The following is an 18,080-nucleotide window of genomic DNA, read 5'->3' on the forward strand; positions in this document are numbered from 1 at the left end:
GAGACACGCAACTAAATTAGTCATTGCAGAGCACTGCCTGGATCTTAAGTATATCACGATCTATGAAAAAAGAGTGTTCCGCACAGACCCCTAGATACTGGGACAGTGTTATAAGAGAGTCAACAGAATTTTACAAAATACATCACATTGCTCTGTATCTACTGACAGATAGACAGTACAGGGCAATGAATTTTGTAAAATTCGTACATGCTGTTGATCAGCACCTAAACAAGCTGTTCAAAGGCAACAGCGATAGAGGTGACTGAAAACCTCATGAATCGTGACACTGGGTACCAAAAAAAAAAAAAAAAAAAAAAAAAGCAAGGAAAGAAAGAAACGAGAATTAGGACACGAGGAACGAACCCCAGACAAAGCGCCAGGTGCACTGTACTCAGAAAAGAACTCCAGAATTCTGTCAGCCGCACCGGTCTGGAAAAAGAAGGCCAGCTCATGATGTGGCACAATGGACCGAAGACAGAACGTCGCAAGACGTTTCTAGTGCAACGTACTGCAACCAGAGCGCCGAAAACTGACCTTGGGGGCGCATTTCACCGAAAACGGAACGCCAGTTCGAGGCCAGTTGCTCTTGACCCAGGAAGGAATGTCTCAGGATGCTTCCAGAGGTAAGGGACTGCAGACAGAAAGACGAGAACCGATCATGTAGAAGGAAGGAACTAAGTATAAATATTGGACCTGCTGAACACTCTCAGGTATCAAGCAATGAAGACAACATGTCGTCGAAATGTTGTACATGGACTACACTGATACTGATCAGAAAGCCCGGCAAGCCAAACTGTCAACAGATCGCCAGTAGAGCCTGAAGAATTGCATCAAGAGAATCTATGGGGAGGAGATGTCCCGAAATATCAAAAATATGGACAAAATTAGACATACGAAAGGGAGGATGTTGTGTCTGTCACCTTCCTTCTGAGATTTACTGTTGAGCACCTACAGCCAATTTTCGCCGGGATCAAGCATCGTATCAATGAGATAAAACGTCAGATGAGCATGGCGCCTGTGAGGGAAGGGATTGGAGATATACGCCACAGGTTGGGTGCAGTGGCCAGAGAGCTTTTACATCTTCACCTGTACTTCACAACCTTCGTAACAGCTAAGGATTGGAACTGAATAGACAGTGCCTCTTGGTTCATACCAGAGTGAGCCAGGAAGAATGCCACTTTGTGCCAGTCTGCGAAGTTTGACTATATATGCAAGAATGCACACCAGTTAGAGATCACTCGCACGTTGAGTAACCTAAAATGCAAGAGTTCGATGACACCGCCTTCAAGGCACGCAGCAGGAACCTAAATTTCACAATTGCTCCTAGGAACGTGCATATTTCGTGTTTGATCAGTGCAGTGGAGCAAGCAGTCAACACATTTCACCAAACGTGGCAGAAGAAATTAGCCAGGAGACATGCAGAGCCATCACCAAGCCGAACTGCAAGGTTTTCCAGTCATAACATGTGTTGGGAGTATTTGAACCATAGCTGTATTACGAACAACGGCTGCTATAGACATCGTGGTGAGCCTTTGTTAACCGAAATAGTCAGAGAAATGAAGAGCTCGTAAATTAGTATCACCACAGTTTTCTGCGACGGTGCACACTTCAAGGCAAGAACTGTATCGTAACCAATTTTCTTAATACTATATGACGAAGTTAAAGTCAACAGCTTTTTCATTTGCATGCGATTGCAGTCTTTCTTGGCGTATTCCAATAATGAATTCTTCTCGGGTTATCAGCAGAGTGGTGGCTTCGTGTTGTCGCAACGTTTCGATGAGTTTCGAACCCATTATCTTCGTCAGAAGATAATGTTTTACGTTCTCTGTTGATTCTTACGTTAATTAAATTACAATCATTTACTTATCCTGCGTTCCTGATCATTACATATATAATATTTTGTGTGGTATATACGATTTCACATATCGTATCTGATTAATACATCATTGTGTCGCAGTCCTAAATAAGTATTAAGTATTCACTATCTAGAGAAGCTATTTTCTCTTACGCAGATGACTGTGGTTGCGTTTCCACTTATAAATGGCAAATTCAGTTCACTTTAACGTATAGTTTCTTAATAATTAGTTCAGTAATTATTTAGTCTTAAAATTTTCAAATATGGTGGCCACAAACCTATGTATTAACTGTACAGCTTACATCCAGCTTGTTTTCAAGTTCAAAAATGGTTCAAATGTCTCTGAGCACTATGGGGTCACCAGTCCCCTAGAATTTAAAACTACTTTAACTTAGCTAACCTAAGGACATCACACAAATCCACGTCCGAGGCAGGATTCGAACCTGCGACCGTAGCGGTCGCTCGGTTCCAGACTAAAGCGCCTAGAATCGCTCGGCCACAACGTCCGGCTAAACTCAATAAGTAAAATATTTGGCTTCAGAATTTCAGAGTACAGTTAAGAAACATGAAACAAAATTTTTCTCGTTCAGGAACGGCGACAGTTTTTAGTACCATAACATTTATTGCAGAGGTATTGTATGATAATTGAACACCAGTTCACAAGCAGTCTTTTGAAAACGGTACTGTTGTTTGTTGGATGGCACCAAATTATCCAAGGGATAAATAAGTTAAGAAAGTGTAGTGAAATGGCTCTGAGCACTATGGGACTTAACATCTGAGGTCACCAGTCCCCTAGAACTTAGAACTACTTAAACCTAACTAACCTAAGAATATCAGACACATCCATGCCCGAGGCAGGATTCGAACCTGCGACCGTAGCAGTCGCGCGGCTCCGGACTGAGCGCCTAGAACCGCGAGACCACCGCGGCCGGCCGTAGTGAAATATTTGTGTATGTGTTAGAAATCATGATCGTGCACAACATCCTATCAATTCATTGGAAATAAACAGTCGATTGACTAAAAATTAATAAATACAGTTTGAGTAAAATTACGGTCAATAGTCAGTCTAAACTTTGTCAAAGAAAGTGTAGTATGACATAGAACAATAGCTTACACTCAGTTAAGTGCATTAGAAGGGATACAGTTGTGCAAACGGTTCGTGGTAAAGACAGAATTTTACGTGACATCACGCAGCCAAGGTCACAGGCGCGAGAACGGCCGCAATAGCGGTAGTTTTTGAGTGCAACGGACAGCTAGACAGCTCTGTGCACCATGCGTGACAAAAATCGGTTAGGAGGGACATTTAAGCACAATAACAAGTTAAAGAAAGGTTACCCGCGTCATTAAGTAATAGTAACATTTGGTTCGATTACATGCGGTTTGTTGCGCCAAAATGCGGTAAATCGCGAATGCGTGGTTCCTTTGTGGACTGCAGCAGCGGAAATCAACAAGAAGAAGATCCGAGATTACGGACTTGGGGAACGAACGCCAGACTTAGAACCGGGTGCACCGTAACCGGAAGAGCTGTCAGGCGCATCGGATCGTTAGCGGACTGCAAGTTCAGGGCTAGGTGCTCCTACTGAAGGCGAACAACTCTGGACCGGTCCCCACAACCGGTGGCAGAAAGAGAGCCGTTGCTGACGTAAGCGTGGCGGTACGTACATGGACGAATGAGGCCTCCAAGTGCCCTATCCTCCCCAACCCCCTCCACTCCCAACCGTCCTACAGCTACAGCTGACACAGGCGGAGGCGTTTGGCAGACGGTCAAAATAGAGTATGCATCTAGTTCTGCGCCAACTGCCAAGGAGAACAGCCTGCCGTTCAACACTGAAACTTGCCTTTATACAGTCACTGCTTTCCCACTACTCCACAATATAACAGTTCGCGATAAAAGGCACATCACGTCTCAAGAATTTCAACTAAGCAGTCCGCGTTGCGTCTCGAAAAGAGGCTCGTAAACACACGTGTGACTGCACTATTCCACTGTCGAAGCCTTCATAATATTGCGTGGAAAATTGATCAGATGCATTTAAATACCTTTTGTCCACTATTTTTGTTGTTGTTGTTGTGGTCTTCAGACCTGAGACTGGTTTGATGCAGCTCTCCATGATACTCTATCCTGTGCAAGCTTCTTCATCTCCCAGTACCTACTGCAGCCTACATCCTTCTGAATCTGCTTAGTGTATTCATCTCTTGGTCTCCCTCTATGATTTTTACCCTCCACGCTGCCCTCCAATACTAAACTGGTGATCCCTTGATGCCTCAGAACATGTCCTACCAACCGATCCCTTCTTCTAGTCAAGTTGTGCCACAAACTTCTCTTCTCGCCAATCCTATTCAATACTTCCTCACTAGTTATGTGATCTACCCATCTAATCTTCAGCATTCCTCTGTAGCTCCATATTTCGAAAGCTTCTATTCTCTTCTTGTCCAAACTATCTATCGTCCATGTTTCACTTCCGTACATGGCTACACTCCATACAAATACTTTCAGAAACGACTTCCTGACACTTAAACCTATACTCGATGTTAACAAATTTCTCTTCTTCGGAAATGCTTTCCTTGCCATTGCCAGTCTACATTTTATATCCTCTCTACTTCGACCATCATCAGTTATTTTGCTCCCCAAATAGAAAAACTCCTTTACTACTTTAAGTGTCTCATTTCCTAATGTAATTCCCTCAGCATCACCCGACTTAATTCGACTAAATTCCATTATCCTTGTTTTGCTTTTGTTGATGTTCATCTTATATCTTCCTTTCAAGACACTATCCATTCCGTTCAACTGCTCTTCCAAGTCCTTCGCTGTCTCTGACAGAATTACAATGTCATCAGCGAACCATAAGGTTTTTATATCTTCTCCGTGGATTTTAATACCTACTCCGAATTTTTCTTTTGTTTCCTTTACTGCTTGCTTAATATACATATTGAACAACATCGGGGAGAGGCTACAACCATGTCTCACTCCCTTCCCAACCACTGCTCCCTTTGATGTCCCTCGACTCTTATAAGTGCCATCTGGTTCCTGTACAAATTGTAAATAGCTTTTCGCTCCCTGTATTTTACCCCTGCCACCTTTAGAATTTGAAAGAGAGTATTCTAGTCAACATTGTCAAAAGCTTTATTTTTACAGTTCACGATACACTGAAAAACAGTTTATATGTCCGTGGCGACAAATTCAGCGTGCACACCTGTCCGCCACACAACAACCAACCGTCCATAATTGCCATCATTCATCTGTTACCTTAAAACTCACGTCAATACGAATCCAGACTCTCACTCTCGCAGAGTAGTTATAACAATCAAATCGTATTTAAATACTTCAGTGTAAACTTATAATGTTTGCGCAAACTAAGTTGACACACAGCTCAGTAGCTGAGGGGAGCGACTCTAAATGGGAAATGCCATTACAGTCGCTTCCATCAGTCAACGTTTGCACGTGTAGAAATGATTTCAAAATTCTAATCACACATCCAGTGTCTGACAGTAACAGAGTAAACACAGGGTGTGATGAATTATGTTAACAGAATCTTCCGTCGGTTCTTGGTAGAACAACGATATAATTAATGAAAAGCATCAGTTTGCTTTCGTTGTACAATATTACTTTTTTTGTGTTAACCAGTTTTCGGCTTACAAGGCCATCTTTAGGCATTTACTGAGTACTGTCACCAAAGAGGTTACAATGTTTGCAAACAACAGTTGGTGGTAATGCATTGAAGAAGTACTTACATTGATAATTGTTTCTTCTTTTAATTGGTTTGTGTATCACTCTCTATGTTTTATACCTCTTGTTGTAACCTTGTCAAGTACTAATTTTATTTTATTTTATTGGTTTTGTTTATTGGTAGAAACTGTTATGTAGGCATGCTGTTCCTCTTTTGTGTTAAACTTTTTCCTGTCTACTCCATTTTTCTTCTTCACCTTCTTCTTCTTCGTGGATAGATCACCTAGGACCACACGTAATCAACATTTGTCGGCCTTCCTTTTCACCCAGTATTGCAACTTAAGCAACGAATGGGCTAGCTTTCGTTGCGCAGACCATGTATGTCGGTTAGTTTTTCTCTCTTCTTCCTCAAAGCCCCGTGTGTTTGTGATTTTTCTGATTTCATTTCTGTCATGTAGATCTGGAGACCCTAATGCTCCCAGGTCTTTTCCGTCTGTTTCTACCATTTCGGTCTTGTAGTTTTGTTCTTCAAAAATGTATGGATTTTGTGCTTCAACCTGTTTGAGTGCATTCTTTCTAAATGTCCCAAGAATTGGATTCTACTCGTGCGCATTGTGTCTGTTATTTTGGATATTTATTATTATTATATATTTCTGCATTACCACCACACCAGATGTTACGTACTGTATGTTTCAGCTTCAGTCTAGATGTGTTACTTCTCTTCCAATTTTGTTTGCAAACATTGTAACTTCTTTGGTGACAGTACTCAGTAAATGTCTGAAGATGGCCCTTGTAAGCTGAAAACCGGTTAACACAATAAAAGTAATATTGTAGAACAAAAGCAAACTAGTACTTTTCATTTATTGTGATGAATTACATTACAGACAAGTATTAGCATACGAATTAAACATCAATGTGTATACGTAGCTTCATAGTGCTAGAATCACAACCTATGCTGATGGCAAAAGCGATGGAGTACAGCCGGCCGATGTGGCCGTGCGGTTCTAGGCGCTTCAGTCTGGAACTGCGCGACCGCTACGATCGCAGGTTCGAATCCTGCCTCGGGCAGTCTTTAGGGTAGTCTTTAGGGTAGTTAAGTTTACGTAGGTCTAAGTTCTAGTGGGCTGATGACCTCAGATGTTAGGTCCCATAGTGCTCAGAGCAATTTGAACCAATTTTTGATGGACTACAGGGAGATTATAAAAGACACATTCAGTTTCACCAGTCCAATACTTCTACACAAATGAAGATACAAACTTGCGGTTTTATTTATTTAGCGTATGACACACAACGTATTTTAAGATATTTAAAGAAAAAAAACACATGTAAAACATACATTTTATATGCTAAGATAAACTGCAGCAAACCACTGAATACATGAGGGTTTTGGATTGAAGAACACAATTAGATTACCAGGGTATCCTCTCAGCTCACATCTTTGACAAGATGATGGCTGGATTGTCTTGCAACTCCACAGTTGTGACTTCGTATAGAACGTTTTAGACACTTGTACAGATTTCCTGTGTAAATATCCTGTCTAGGGCGAATATACACTCCTGGAAACGGAAAAAAGAACACATTGACACCGGTGTGTCAGACCCACCATACTTGCTCCGGACACTGCGAGAGGGCTGTACAAGCAATGATCACACGCACGGCACAGCGGATACACCAGGAACCGCGGTGTTGGCCGTCGAATGGCGCTAGCTGCGCAGCATTTGTGCACCGCCGCCGTCAGTGTCAGCCAGTTTGCCGTGGCATACGGAGCTCCATCGCAGTATTTAACACTGGTAGCATGCCGCGACAGCGTGGACGTGAACCGTATGTGCAGTTGACGGACTTTGAGCGAGGGCGTATAGTGGGCATGCGGGAGGCCGGGTGGACGTACCGCCGAATTGCTCAACACGTGAGGCGTGAGGTCTCCACAGTACATCGATGTTGTCGCCAGTGGTCGGCGGAAGGTGCACGTGCCCGTCGACCTGGGACCGGACCGCAGCGACGCACGGATGCTCGCCAAGACCGCAGGATCCTACGCAGTGCCGTAGGGGACCGCACCGCCACTTCCCAGCAAATTAGGGACACTGTTGCTCCTGGGGTATCGGCGAAGACCATTCGCAACCGTCTCCATGAGGCTGGGCTACGGTCCCGCACACCGTTAGGCCGTCTTCCGCTCACGCCGCAACATCGTGCAGCCCGCCTCCAGTGGTGTCGCGACAGGCGTGAATGGAGGGACGAATGGAGACGTGTCGTCTTCAGAGATGAGAGTCGCTTCTGCCTTGGTGCCAATGATGGTCGTATGCGTGTTTGGCGCCGTGCAGGTGAGCGCCACAATCAGGACTGCATACGACCGAGGCACACAGGGCCAACACCCGGCATCATGGTGTGGGGAGCGATCTCCTACACTGGCCGTACACCTCTGGTGATCGTCGAGGGGACACTGAATACTGCACGGTACATCCAAACCGTCATCGAACCCATCGTTCTAACATTCCTAGATCGGCAAGGGAACTTGCTGTTCCAACAGGACAATGCACGTCCGAATGTATCCCGTGCCACCCAACGTGCTCTAGAAGGTGTAAGTCAACTACCCTGGCCAGCAAGATCTCCGGATCTGTCCCCCATTGAGCATGTTTGGGACTGGATGAAGCTTCGTCTCACGCGGTCTGCACGTCCAGCACGAACGCTGGTCCAACTGAGGCGCCAGGTGGAAATGGCATGGCAAGCCGTTCCACAGGACTACATCCAGCATCTCTACGATCGTCTCCATGGGAGAATAGCAGCCTGCATTGCTGCGAAAGGTGGATATACACTGTACTAGTGCCGACATTGTGCATGCTCTGTTGCCTGTGTCTATGTGTCAGTGTGCTCCCTGCCGCCGTTGGATAAGCAGCTGCAGCAGCAAGTCGTATAACCCTAGCTTACTTATTTGTTACATAGTTTAATTAATTTCTTTGCGTGTTTTTGGGTACTTGCATTGTTTAATTCGTATATTTCGGGCGTATTGTAGTATTTGAGGGTTGTAGCATCGCGCCTTAGTACCTGAATAGTGCAAATTCGCGTAGTCGTCTGTCTTCTGTTTTTGTTTTGAACAGCCAGTGTCGATTGCTCACAGTCAGTGTGCTCCCTGCCGCCGTTGGATAAGCAGCTGCAGCAGCAAGTCGTATAACCCTAGCTTACTTATTTGTTACATAGTTTAATTAATTTCTTTGCGTGTTTTTGGGTACTTGCATTGTTTAATTCGTATATTTCGGGCGTATTGTAGTATTTGAGGGTTGTAGCATCGCGCCTTAGTACCTGAATAGTGCAAATTCGCGTAGTCGTCTGTCTACTGTTTTTGTTGTGAACGGCCAGAGTCGGTTGGCCAGTCAGTGTGCTCCCTGCCGCCGTTGGATAAGCAGCTGCAGCAGCAAGTCGTATAACCCTAGTTTACTTTTTGTTACATAGTTTAATTAATTTCTTTGCGTGTTTTTGGGTACTTGCATTGTTTAATTCATATATTTCGGGCGTATTATAGTATTTGACAGTTGTAGCATCGCGCTTTAGTGTTTACTTCGTAGATTCTTATTTAAATTGCGTCTGAGTTTCGTATAGGAGGTGCAATTTCGAGTTTTAGTTACTGTAATCGTAAATTCAGCAGATTGTAGCGCAGTCGTTAGGCATTTGTACAGGTTAGTTGATACATTCTTTGCGTGTTCCGCTTGCGTTATCTAGGCACCGACTCGTGTTTCAGTAACTGTTGTTAAACATCGATTAGAATGGACAGGGACTGCGATTGCTGTGTTCGGATGAGGGCTGACTTGGCATCCCTTCGCTCACAGCTGCAATCGGCGCTGACTTCGGTCGCGCAGCTTGAGGCTGTTGCCAATGGGCACCACTGTGGGGAGCCGGACTCGGGTATCACGGGGATGTCAACCTCATCCCGTCTATCCCCAGATCGGTCTGCCGCTGTGGTTGCCCCGGTTGCTGCCCGCAGTGGGCTGAGCCCTCGCCTGTGGTTGATTGGGAGGTCGTTCCAAGGCGTGGCAGGCAGCGAAAGGCGTCCCCGGAAGCTGATCAGAAAGCCTCCCCGGTGCGTCTGACAAACCGGTTTCAGGCACTGTCTCTGGCTGAGCCAGATGCAGCTGCCTGCCCTGTTTCAGAGGATCATTCTCAGCTTTCAAGGTCCGGGCAATCGCAGAGGTTGGGCTTACTGGTAGTTGGGAGCTCCAATGTTAGGCGCGTAATGGGGCCCCTTAGGGATATGGCGGCTAAGGAGGGGAAGAAATCCAGTGTGCACTCCGTGTGCATTCCGGGAGGAGTCATTCCTGATGTGGAAAGGGTCCTTCCGGATGCCATGAAGAGCACAGGGTGCAGCCAGCTGCAGGTGGTGGCAGATGTCGGCACTAATGACGTGTGTCGCTTTGGATCTGAGGAAATTCTCTCTGGATTCCAGCGGCTATCTGATTTGGTGAAGGCTGCCGGTCTTGCTTACGAGATGAAGGCAGAGCTCACCATCTGCAGCATCGTTGACAGAACCGACTGCGGACCTTTGGTGCAGAGCCGGGTGGAGGGTCTGAATCAGAGGCTCAGACGGTTTTGCGACCGTATTGGCTGCAGATTCCTTGACTTGCGCCATAGGGTGGTGGGGTTTCGGGTTCCGCTGAATAGGTCAGGAGTTCACTACACTCAGCTGGCGGCTACACGGGTAGCGGAGGCTGTGTGGCGTGGACTGGGCGGTTTTTTAGGTTAGAAGGCCTCGGGAAAGTGCGGGATGGGCTGCAATGTCAAAGGGTGCTTGGCAATTACAGGACGTGCTTGGATCAAGGAACAGTCGGAATTATAGTTGTAAACTGTTGTAGTTGCGCTGGAAAAGTCCCTGAGCTTCAAGCGCTAATAGAAAGCACAGAAGCTGATATCGTTATAGGTACAGAAAGCTGGCTAAAGCCTGAAATAAGTTCTGCAGAAATTTTTACGAAGTCTCAGACGGTGTTCAGGAAAGATAGATTAGGCAGAATTGGTGGTGGAGTGTTGGTGTCTGTCAGTAGTGGTTTATCTTGTAGTGAAGTCGAAGTAGATACTCTGTGGAAATTGGTGTGGGTGGAGGTTATACTTAACAGCCGAATTAAGTTAATAATTGGCTCCTTCTACCGACCCACAGACTCCGATGATACAGTTGCGGAACAGTTCAGAGAAAGTTTGAGTCTCGTAACAAATAAATACCCCACTCATACGGTTATAGTTGGTGGGGACTTCAACCTACCCTCGGTATGTTGGCAAAAATACTTGTTCAAAACCGGTGGTAGGCACAAAACGTCTTCCGAGATTGTCCTAAATGCATTCTCCGAAAATTATTTAGAGCAGTTAGTCCACAAACCCACGCGAATTGTAAATGGTTGCGAAAACACACTTGACCTCTTGGCCACAAACAATCCAGAGCTGATAGAGAGCATCATGACTGATACAGGGATTAGTGATCACAAGGTCATTGTAGCTAGGCTCAATACCATTTCTTCCAAATCCATCAGAAACAAACGCAAAATAATTTTATTTAAAAAAGCGGATAAAGTGCCACTAGAAGCCTTCCTAAAAGACAATTTCCATTCCTTCCGAACTGACTATGCGAATGTAGACGAGATGTGGCTCAAATTCAAAGATATAGTAGCAACAGCAATTGAGATACTCATACCTCATAAATTGGTAAGAGATGGAACGGATCCCCCGTGGTACACAAAAAAGGTCCGAACGCTGTTGCAGAGGCAACGGAAAAAGCATGCGAAGTTCACAAGAACGCGAAATCCTGAAGATGGGCTAAAATTTACAGACGCGCAAAATTTGGCACGTACTTCGAAGCGAGATGCCTTTAATAGGTTCCACAACGAAACATTGTCTCGAAATTTGGTAGAAAATCCGAAGAAATTCTGGTCGTATGTAAAGTACACAAGCGGCAAGACGCAGTCAATACCTTCGCTGCGCAGTGCCGATGGTACTGTTATCGACGACTGCGCCGCTAAAGCGGAGTTATTGAACGCAGTTTTCCGAAATTCCTTCACCAGGGAAGACGAATGGAATATTCCAGAATTTGAAACACGAACATCTGCTAGCATGAGTTTCTTAGAAGTAGATACCTTAGGGATTGCGAAGCAACTCAAATCGCTTGATACGGGCAAGTCTTCAGGTCCAGATTGTATACCGATTAGGTTCCTTTCAGATTACGCTGATACTATAGCTCCCTACTTAGCACTCATATACAACCGCTCGCTCACCGATAGATCTGTACCTACAGATTGGAAAATTGCGCAGGTCGCACCAGTGTTCAAGAAGGGTAGTAGGAGTAATCCATTTAACTACAGACCTATATCATTGACGTCGGTTTGCAGTAGGGTTTTGGAGCATATACTGTATTCAAACATTATGAATCACCTCGAAGGGAACGATCAGCATGGCTTCAGAAAACATCGCTCTTGTGCAACGCAGCTAGCTCTTTACTCGCACGAAGTAATGGCCGCTATCGACAGGGGATCTCAAGTTTATTCCGTATTTCTAGATTTCCGGAAAGCTTTTGACACCGTTCCTCACAAGCGACTTCTAATCAAGCTGCGGAGCTATGGGGTATCGTCTCAGTTGTGCGACTGGATTCGTGATTTCCTGTCAGGAAGGTCGCAGTTCGTAGTAATAGACGGCAAATCATCGAGTAAAACTGAAGTGATATCAGGTGTTCCCCAGGGAAGCGTCCTGGGACCTCTACTGTTCCTGATCTATATAAATGACCTGGGTGACAATCTGAGGAGTTCTCTTAGGTTGTTCGCAGATGATGCTGTAATTTACCGTCTAGTAAGGTCATCCGAAGACCAGTATCAGCTGCAAAGCGATTTAGAAAAGATTGCTGTATGGTGTGTCAGGTGGCAGTTGACGCTAAATAACGAAAAGTGTGAGATGATCCACATGATTTCCAAAAGAAATCCGTTGGAATTCGATTACTCGATAAATAGTACAATTCTCAAGGCTGTCAATTCAACTAAGTACCTGGGTGTTAAAATTACAAACAACTTCAGTTGGAAGGACCACATAGATAATATTGTCGGGAAGGCGAGCCAAAGGTTGCGTTTCATTGGCAGGACACTTAGAAGATGCAACAAGTCCACTAAAGAGACAGCTTACACTACACTCGTTCGTCCTCTGTTAGAATATTGCTGCGCGGTGTGGGATCCTTACCAGGTGGGATTGACGGAGGACATCGAGAGGGTGCAAAGAAGGGCAGCTCGTTTTGTATTATCGCGTTATAGGGGAGAGAGTGTGGCAGATATGATACACTAGTTGGGATGGAAGTCATTACAGCATAGACGTTTTTCGTCGCGGCGAGACCTTATTACGAAATTTCAGTCACCAACTTTCTCTTCCGAATGCGAAAATATTTTGTTGAGCCCAACCTACATAGGTAGGAATGATCATCAAAATAAAATAAGAGAAATCAGAGCTCGAACAGAAAGGTTTAGGTGTTCGTATTTCCCGCGCGCTGTTCGGGAGTGGAATAGTAGAGAGATAGTATGATTGTGGTTCGATGAACCCTCTGCCAAGCACTTAAATGTGAATTGCAGAGTAGTCATGTAGATGTAGATGTATGTGCATGTGGTTCTGTCAGTGTGATCATGTGATGTATCTGACCCCAGGAATGTGTCAATAAAGTTTCCCCTTCCTGGGACAATGAATTCACGGTGTTCTTATTTCAATTTCCAGGAGTGTATTTAAACTTTTTCACATATTATGGGGAAGTTAAAAATCACGTAATTTCTGATGGGTCTGTTAGGCCACTAAGATAGTATGACATAATGTGTCAAAATTGCTGGCCCTTTAGAACTGATGGTGCGTTTCGTTTTCGCAAAATATTCAGAGACATGTACGTACTGACACTTTGTAAAAACTGAAGTGGCCACCAAGTCCAAACGCCCAGGAAAGTTGACAGACGCCATCATTTTGTTGCAGTATGTTGCCCACCCCACATTGCAAACTTGTTTCTACTATTCTGCAGAAGTCAATTCCTCCATATGCGCTCGAAGTCCCCCCATGTGATTTCGATATTTTTGGGGCCCTGAACGAAGAAATTCGGGACCATTAATTTGCATCACACGAAGAGGTGCACTCCTGGACACAATCATCGTCCAATAGGCAGCTGTAAATATTTTTTCATGAAGGCATCTACAGTCTTGTCTCACAGAGGGATACATGTATTATAGTCTGCACAGGATACAGTGGCCGATGCGCAGTGACCAATTTTCGTCCAAAGCCCTGGGCGAGTTCATTCGTCTATTCGGAAGGGGAGGCCAGCAGTGTCCTTTCGACAAGTCGGCTACGACAGAATCGTGGCGGACGCCTTGCCAACTTGCTCAAACGATTTTACGGAAACTATTCCGTAAAAAATATCGTTTTTGCGTCTCTTATAGCTTTATACATCAGCTTCATGATGACAGGCACATCATGTTGTTAATGGTCATAGTTATTGTGATACTTGCGTGTAAGACATTGCGCGAAATTCGAAAACGTTAGCTATTAAAAATAGGGGTCGCTATTATTTTTGCGTTTGGTACATGTTACGTAATATGTTGCTGTATATGAAATTTAATTAACATGTGAAATTTTTATTTAGACTTAGGTGAAGATCTATCAGCCAAAAATCTCGAGAAAATTTATCTAATGAAACACACGCATTTGCGATCGCTTGCGCCAGCGATAAACCCGGAATAAAATATCCATAACATTCAAAATATTTCAAAAACGGTTTGAGATATCAAAACTAGATTATGGCAAATAATATCATGCAAAGAGGTGAGAATTTTGCCATAACGTTATTGTGCGAAACTTCTCTGTCTGGCATGTTATTCCACTAAAACAGTGAAAAAATGCAGTTTCCAAGGGCCATCGATAGCTGGTGAAACGAGAAATACTATGAGTTTTCTAACAACATGAGTGAAGACATTGCACGTTTACTTTCGTACTGATAATGTGCTTCTTCATAAGCTATTGACCTTTCTTTTCCTCAGTCCCTCACTTAATTAATTTAATAAACCACTGTTTCAGGATCCTCTCGGAATTGCGTCTGCACAACATGTTAGGTGACACTTTGTAAACTTCGCTGTGTTTTGGCAAAAAAGCAAACAAATGGCTCTGAGAACTATGAGACTTAACTTCTAAGGTCATCAGTCCCCTAGAACTTAGAACTAGTTAAACCTAACTAACCTAAGGACATCACACACATCCATGCCCGAGGCAGGATTCGAACCTGCGACCGTAGCGGTCGCGCGGTTCCAGACTGTAGCGCCTAAACCGCTCGGCCACTCAGGCTCGCGCAAAAAAGCAAATTCAACATAGCGACAAGAGAAATGTGCAGGATTTACTAAAAATTCCCCATTGATGACGCTTTTCTGAAAGCAACAAATGGTTAACAAGCCAGACGAAACCAACTCATTGCTTTCGTTGCATTTTCGGCGGAATTCTTTTTAGGGAGTAATCAAAGCAGAGGTGACATATCTTTTTGAATGGTCGCCGTATAAGTGTGGCCATGGAGGGGGCTCCAATTAATATTACAAAAAATGTGAGCCTAGGCTTCATTTAAGAACAGCACTTCCCCTCCAACATTGCCATTTTCCCTACAGCGCCTGTTCGTAACCCCGCCCCTCCCCACGCATGCCTTGCTGATTGTGCATCTGCTGGTAACATAGTTCTGTGCGCACACTACTAACAGATGCGACGATTACATTGAAAATAATAAATGGTTTACTTATTCGTTTCAATCTGTCTCGTTCTTATTTGATTCCTCCTTACATTTTCTTACCTTCCTCTGGATTATCTCTTTTGGTAGAGTGCATTGTCTCAAAAGGACATTTCTTCACCGTTTCTATACAATGCCTTCATCTCGGTGGAAGTATTTCTACGTCTACATCCATGCTCTTCTAACCACTGTTAAGTTCATGGCAGGTTGTATTTCCTACTGCTCCAGTTATTAGGGCTAACACTGTTTTCCCATACTGTATCACGGATGGATTGCGGATAGACTGATCGTTAAAAGGCTCTATGGGAGCCTCAAAATATCTATGGAGTGAAACGTAACAGCAGTAGTATATACCTAGATTCACAATTTTAAGCCTTTGTTAAGTAGGGTTTCTCGGGATAATTTACATGTATCTTTAAATGTCCACCTGTTCAGTTTGTTCGGCTTCTCCTTGACACCCTCCCAGGGATCGAACAAACCTGTGGCCATTCGCCCTGCCCTTCTCTGTTACGTTCAATATCTCCTGTTAGTCCTGTTTGGTATGAGACCCACACACTTGAGCAATAGTCGAAGATAAGTGGCAAGAGTAATTTGTAAGCAATCTCCTTTGTAGAATTCAGTATCCTTGTATTCTACCTATGAACTGAGGTCTGCCACGGGCCTTATCTACGACTGAACCGATGTGATAGTTCCACTTCGCATCCTAACATAGTGTTACTCCCAGGTATTTGTATGAATTGGCCTATTCCATTTGTGTCTCGTAGATTCTGTAGCCATAGGATACTAGATTTTTTTGTTTTGCGAAGTGTACAGTTTTCCAAACACGAACGTTTAAGGGCGTTGCCAATTTTTCGCACCACACTGAAACCTTAAGATCCGGCCGAAAATATGTGCAGCTTTTTTCAGACAGTACTTCATTATAGGTAACTGCACTGATTGTGAAAAATCTGAGGTTACTATTAATATTGTCTACAAGATCATTAATATACAACATGAACATCAGGGGTCCCAACACTTCCCTCGGGCACAGTCGAAATTACTTCTACAACTGTCGATGACTCTCTATCCTAGATAACATGCCGCGTCCTGCCTGTAAAGAAATCCTCAATTAAGTCACCAATTTCGCGTGATACCCCATACGATCGTAGTTTTCAGTATAAGCATAGGAAATCTAGAAACACTACATCCCCCTGACTGCTCTCAACAGTGGCTTTCAGCATGTCAGCGAGATGAGTTTCGCATGACAGATGTTTTCGGAATCGGTGGTGGTTGACAAGAAGACATCATTCTATTCTAGGTAGCTTATTACGTTTGAGATCAGAATATAAGATCCTACAACAAAGGACGTTACTATATTGGACGATAGTGTTGTGGATCACTTCTAGAGCCCATCATGTACACAGGTGTAACCTGACGTTTTTCCCAGTGTCTGGGTACGGTTTTCTGCTCGGGGGATCAACGAGAGATTTTGGTTAAAAGATGTATAGACTCAGACAAGGTCCTAGAGCATTGTTCACTTCTTCTACATAGTCAGACACCATAATCATTGTTCACTTCTAGCGATTTCAGCTGTTCCTGAACACCACTGGTACTACTTGAAAATGATGTTCTGTGTTTCTGCTTGATTTGCTACTTTTAATTCCAGATCGTGTTTCGTCTGTGAGTGTCTGGTCACTAACGTTGGTACCACCAACGGCGTTTAGATATGAACTGATTATTGCTCCGCAAGAGCGTTCTAGAAGTTTCCATGTCTTGGTTGCATGTCATGCCTCAAAGCCTTTATTTGCTCTATGCACTACAAAATACTGTGTCACATTTTTCAGTCTTTATAATGAATAAACGAATAAACAAGCCATATAATTCATTAGGTTGGTGACGATCCCTTGTCTGGTTTTATTTATCGGTAGTTTAAGTTTTGAACAATGCCTAAAGTCCCTGAATTTATCGTTATGCAGAAATCGGCGTTCAAGATTATATAAGAACCATGTGAAACTTTAATTTCGAACGCCTTAAGAACATGGGTAGTGTTACATAGTCACTGTATAAGGTATTGTTCGAAATGTTCAATAACTGTTGCCTTGTTTTATTTGTTTCAGGCGTGGCGGATTCCTGGCCTGTGGGAGCGAGTATTTTACGTGATACTACCGCAGCTACCATATTATATAAAAGACTTCACTAACTACCTCGCTTTCCAGTGGGGTAACACCGTGTCGCCACATCCAAAAATCAGAGAGAAACAGAATGGAACACACTGAAACTACTGGAGAGAAAGCTGTTCTGTTCTCTGGCATCTCTGATAGCTTTTTTTTTGTATCGTTTGCACAAATAAAATTGTGGTCAGCTAACAGTAATCTAGGTGAATATTCCAGATAGTGGTGGATAGCATTTACCTGAAGCAAAGATATTATACACACAGGACGAGGTGCCTAAACTTGTCACTTCAAATGAGGCTTGAGTAAAAGATATTGGTAAAATCTTTTCATGTGGAAGAACAGTTATCAATGGCTTACGAAATAAAGACCAGTGCATTTCACAACTTGATTAAACGCCAAGACAGAGATATTAACTATGTTTTTCAAATGGAACTTGTATTTTTAGGCGTCGGAAAAGCACATATCTTAGAGACAAATTCGGTGATTTAATGTTTTAGGTCTGACGACTTTATTTTTTTTTCTCCTACTGGTTCGACGCGGCACACCACGGATTCCTCTCCTCTTCATCCCAGAGTAGCGCTTGCACCCCAAACGTCCTCAGTTATTTATTGGATGTATTCCAATATCTGTCTTTTCCTGCAGTTTCTACGCTCTACAAGTCTACAG

The 18,080-nt window shown here is 43.8% G+C and overlaps 1 protein-coding gene across 1 annotated transcript in view; it reads left to right on the top strand.

Moving 5' to 3' along the window:
- Positions 1-17,612, top strand: part of LOC126282979 (short-chain dehydrogenase/reductase family 9C member 7-like) — a 168,232-nt gene extending 150,620 nt beyond the window's left edge. The window contains exon 8 of the mRNA XM_049982235.1: positions 17,358-17,612. Within this exon, the coding sequence (XP_049838192.1) occupies positions 17,358-17,516 (159 nt within the window). The 3' untranslated portion in view covers positions 17,517-17,612. The remainder of the gene's footprint in view (positions 1-17,357) is intronic.
- Positions 17,613-18,080: the final 468 nt, after the last annotated feature.

This window comes from Schistocerca gregaria, chromosome 1 (genome assembly GCF_023897955.1).
Source record: "Schistocerca gregaria isolate iqSchGreg1 chromosome 1, iqSchGreg1.2, whole genome shotgun sequence".
Classification (NCBI taxonomy): Eukaryota; Metazoa; Arthropoda; class Insecta; order Orthoptera; family Acrididae; genus Schistocerca; species Schistocerca gregaria.